The sequence below is a fragment of the Piliocolobus tephrosceles genome, chromosome 18, assembly GCF_002776525.5.
Source record: "Piliocolobus tephrosceles isolate RC106 chromosome 18, ASM277652v3, whole genome shotgun sequence".
Classification (NCBI taxonomy): domain Eukaryota; kingdom Metazoa; phylum Chordata; class Mammalia; order Primates; family Cercopithecidae; genus Piliocolobus; species Piliocolobus tephrosceles.
The window spans coordinates 21,989,452-21,994,416 of record NC_045451.1 but is presented as its reverse complement, the minus strand read 5'-3'; the positions used below and the strand labels follow the sequence as shown (position 1 = coordinate 21,994,416).

The following is a 4,965-nucleotide window of genomic DNA, read 5'->3' as shown; positions in this document are numbered from 1 at the left end:
AAAAAAAAAAAAAAAAAAGAAGGAAGCGGTGGGGAGGGACTAGATTTTCCAACTAGTAGATGAGGATTTCCTAGTAAAATCTGGGAGCTAGTAGCTTTTCAAGCAGCTTAGCTACTACCATGTCCTACTTACAAAATTATTTTCTCCATGGTTCACCAGATTCTCAGAGAGAAGAATGATATTGCTACCAAGGGTCCCTTTCCACTCAGGTGAGTTAATACACTCACCGTTCAAGGACTCATCTAAAACACTCCTCTCCCCTAATGATCTGAAGATTCTAGAGAAATGAAGAGTGTCTCCTACCAAACAATTAGCATTTGCCCAGGCTAAAGGAGTTTAAAGCAAACATTCAAAGGGCCAACTGAGCCTCTGGAAAAGACTCAGCTCACAGTTGAAGAGAATCTGATGGCACAGGCAGCATTGCATGGCATAGAGAGCACGTGGTCGGAAACCAGAGAGATCTGAGCAGAAATCCCACACAGGACCAAGAGGCTGTATGGCTGGGCCTGGGCAACTCACTGAGATGCTGCGAGCCTCACTTTTCTCATCTGCAAAATAGTGATAAGGCTACTTCTGCAGGGCTTCTGTGAAGATAAGAGGGGAAAAATATGTCCAGCCCCATAGCAATGCCTTGCCACACTGCATGTGGTTAAGCAAAGGGGTGAAGAATATCCAATAGTACAGACTTGCCCATTTATGAACTAAGACCAAGTAATTCTGCCCCTCCTCCTTACATGGATAACTGGTCTACCTTTAGAAGGCCTACAAACAGGCCGGGCATGGGGGCTCACACCTGTAATCCCAGCACTTTGGGAGGCTGAGGCGGGAGGACTGCTTGGGCCCAGGAGTTTGAGACTAGCCTGGGCCATGTGAAGAGACCCTATCTCTATTTTTTTTTTTTTTATTAAAAAAAAGAAAGAAAGAAAGCCCACAAACAATAAAAATGATCAAACCAAGAAATAAGCAGCAAAACAGAAGATGACATAAGAAAACAAAACTTCACCGGGTGCAGCGGCTCACACCTGTAATCCCAGCACTTTGGGAGGCTGAGGCGGGCAGATTGCAGGTCAGGAGGTTGAGACCATCCTGGCTAACACAGTGAAACCCATCTCTACTAAAAATACAAAAAATTAGCCGGGTGTGGTGGCACACGCCTGTAGTCCCAACTACTTGGGAGACTGAGGCAGGAGAATCCCTTGAACCTGGGAGGCAGAGGCTGCAGTGAGCCGAAATCACGCCACTGTACTCCAGCCTGTCGACAGAGCCAGACTCCATCTCAAGAAAAAAAAAAAAAGAAAGAAAAAAAAAAAAAAACTTCATAACTCCTGCAGTGGTGAACACCTGTAGTCACAGCTACTTGGAAGGTTGAGGCAGGAGGCTCACTTGAGCTCAGGAGTTCAAGACCAGCCTAGGCAACAGAGTGAGCCCCGGTCTCAAAAAAAAAGACAAAAAACTTCTCTCAAAAAACAAACTTCATAATTCCTGGACAAATCCAATAGGTGATCATTCAAAAGTATACCCATGACTTAAGAAGTTCGTAAGTTAATAAGCATCAACTGGTTCTTCAAAACCAAATTAACATTTTGGATCCTTGCAGGTGAGGCAGAAGAGAGTAAAAGGCGAGGTACACAAGTACTGAAATCTATGATGGCCCTTTTCTATCACACAGGAGATGAAGATTACTTCAAAAGTACTTATAAAATATGCACCATTTTAAAAATTAACAACAGAAATAAGGTTCTATATTGTAACTATCAATAAACATAGTGGGTGCTTCAAAATATTGGTTAGTTGCTGATATGGAGCCAAAATGTTCTAATGTCTTTTATGTAAACCCTAAAACTCTTATTATCCTAGAATTTTTTTTCTAATTACATAAGACAATATATGCTCAGTGAAAAAAAAAAAAAAAGGCCAGGCACACCAGATCATGCCTGTAATCCCAGCTACCAGGGAAGCTGAGGTGGGAGGATCACTTGATCCCAGGATTTCAAGGCTGCAGTGAACTATGATGGCACCACTGTATACCAGCCTGGGTGACAGAGCAACACTCCATCTCTTAAAAAACAAAACACGTTTAAAGTTTGGAAAGAAAAAGGCACCAAGAAAAAAAATAATTCATATAGATAGCTAAACAGACAGACAGATAATATATGGCCCACCCCAGGAAGCTTATTAATTCTGTAATATGCTAGATACATAAAGTATAAAACTTTGCTTTTCCACTTTTACTGTCAGAACTCATTTTCAGAAATACTCCTCAATGTTTTCTCACACAGAAGTTGATTTTTTCCTATCAACCAAAATGATGATTAAAAGTACACCTTCAAATCAAAGTCTGTAACACAAACAGACTCCAAACCTACCTCTGCTAGAGTTTCTGAATCCTTCCACTTTTAATCTAGACTACAAATAATTTAAAGTTCACGTATTGTTCCATGACCTCAAATCTAAGGCCTGTCAGACTTCATTTGCCACAGGAAAGGTCAATGAAAGAAAAGATTAGTTCAATACTGCTTTCAGCCCCACGACTGGCACTGTGCTGCCTCTTCTTAAAAAACAATGTCCTTTGTCCCCCAGTGCCTTTAGTGAGCTAGCCTCATTGTACACCAGGTCCTTATTATGTTCCTAACAAAGCCACCTCTAATGAGATATGGAGGTTTAGAGGGGATTCTCTCCACTCCAAGTCGGTGTCAGACTGATGAACTTCTTAGAAAAATATGTCCGGTCTGTGTCCAGTCACCGTTCTGATGCGTTAAATAAGCATCTTATTTGTGGCAGCCTTCTACATGAATGGCTAGACATTTTGAAGACGCCTGTGTACCTACTGTGTGCCAGGCAAGGTGCTCATGTTCAAGGCAAGCCTTAAAAAAATTAGGATTTCAATGTACATTTACCAAAGCTCTGGCGAAGTTAGGTGCCTTGTTCAAGGTGTCACGGTTGGAAATGCTGTCCCAGCCAGGTGGGTGAGACCCACAGTCCCATCAGCTCATCCTGTGGTCAAAACCTATTCACGGTTTGCATCAGAAACATGGGAGGCTGTTCCTGGGTCTCACATGTTCTCCAAATATCTCTAGAAAACACCAGCCCAGGCTGCCCCACGGTGGGTCCTGCTGCCAAGGAGAAGTGGGCATAGAGGGACCAAGGGCCATGGGCTTTCCTCAGCAGGGAAGGAAATGTAGGGCAGATGTCCATGGTGGTGATGACGACGATGCCTTCCTTACTGTCCTCTACGGCAGACCCATAACATACCTTCCCTGGTCTGGTTATTACAAGTGACAATAACCAAGGCTCTAGGAAATTCCAGCCACGGCTCCAAGCCACCCAGCCGACCGATGGGACTTGAACCTGCGCCTCCTGGATCCAGGCGCCCTCCCCGCGGCCCCCCGAGCCCTGAGTGCTGCCCTCACCCCTCCCTTCTCCGCGAAGCCCCTCGCCCAGTTGCTCGCAGCGCCCCCACGGCCGATCCCGAAATCCCCCGGGCGCGAGGGCCCCGGCGCCAGCTGCCCGCTCTGCCTACGCCGTCTCAGGGACCCTGGCCCTGGCGGCCGCCGCGACAGACCCACTTACGCGGATCGCGGAGCAGGACGCCCGCGGCGCGCAGGGCCGCAGCCATGTTTGCCCCGAGTGAAGGCATTGCCCGGGCAGCCTCGGCCCGAGTCCCGGCTCCTCCCGCGTTGGCGCGCCCAGGTGTCCGCCCAGCAGCGGCCGAGCAGGGTAGCGCTCCCCACGCGCGTCCCCAGCCCCCTGACCTCGCGCCCTCCCGGCGCGCCCGTTCATTCGCTGCCGGGTCGGGGCGGGGCCTCAGAGGCGAGGCCAGGCGGGGACACGCCCCTCGCGGAGAGCCCGCCCCAGCTGGGAGCTGCTCCCTGCGTGAAAATGGGCCTGGAAGCTGAGCTAGAAGCCCACTCCCCACCACCATCGCAAGTCACTGCAAAACCTGCTGGACTCGTATTTGCGCTGGACGGGTGCCCTGGTTGCATCTGCCAAGCTAGCCAACTCAGGATCCTCAGCCATGACTCAGCAAATAACTTTTTTTGACGTTTCCTTTACTATTATTTAGATATAAGGATGCTTTTGCCTCAGTTCTCCAGTTTGCCTGCCTAGTCACAGCACAAGTGTGCAGATCCTGTTTTGTTTTGCTTTATTTCCAGAATAGAAAAAGGGATTATTCAGTTTATCTGTACCCTCTCTGTAGCAGAATTTGACAGGTGACACCCACAGAAGAGCATTAGGAAAACTGAAGGCCAGCCTGGCAAGTGCATTTCTTGGAGGGGTGGTATGATGAGGTTTGTCTGTATCATATCCGCGCACCTTCCCAGTTTAACCACCTGCCCTGCCCCGAAGGTCGCACACTGAGACCACAGGGAGGAACAGGTGCACATTTCATTCCTACACCTCCGCCAGCCCACCCTGCCCATATATGTTCAATGCATTGTGGAGTAGGAAACCAGCCCTTGGTACAGAAAGGTCTCAGGCATCGGTATTCATTGAACAAATATTGAGCACCTATGTGCATTGGGAAACCAGTAGTGAATAGAGCAGACGGGGGTTTACATGGGGTTAGGGAAGACACAGAAAACAATCACAATATGTAGTATTTTGAATGATAGAGCCCTTCCACGGCCTCCCCTCTTCTTTTTCCTTCTCAGGACAAAAGAAGAATGAAGCAAGCTAAAAGAGATGGGGTAGCGCGGGGGAAGGGACTAATGCAATTTGAAGCAGGTGGGTCAGAGTTCACACACATTCGAGCAAAGGCCTTATACACATTTGAGTGAAGGTGGCAAGCCATATGGAACATTCAGGGAAGATGGAGTCTAGATTCAGCTGAAACCCAGTTTTCTGTAGCTTAAATATGTGCTACTGATGGAATTAGTTTATTTCTTATTAAAGTTGGTCCTCCTGATGGTTATAAGGCCAATGCAAACTGTCAAATTAAATGGATAGCCTTTCATATTACCTACA

The 4,965-nt window shown here is 47.4% G+C and overlaps 1 protein-coding gene across 2 annotated transcripts in view; it reads right to left on the bottom strand.

Annotated features, from left to right (window-relative positions):
* FECH (ferrochelatase) overlaps positions 1 to 3,791 on the bottom strand; it is a 41,019-nt gene extending 37,228 nt beyond the window's left edge. The window contains exon 1 of one of the 2 annotated variants that reach the window (XM_023218351.3): positions 3,571 to 3,791. In XM_023218351.3, coding sequence (XP_023074119.2) covers positions 3,571 to 3,637 — 67 coding nt within the window. In that variant the 5' untranslated portion in view covers positions 3,638 to 3,791. The remainder of the gene's footprint in view (positions 1 to 3,570) is intronic. The other variant, XM_023218352.3, reaches the window with a different exon arrangement.
* Between the last annotated feature and the right edge of the window lie 1,174 nt (positions 3,792 to 4,965).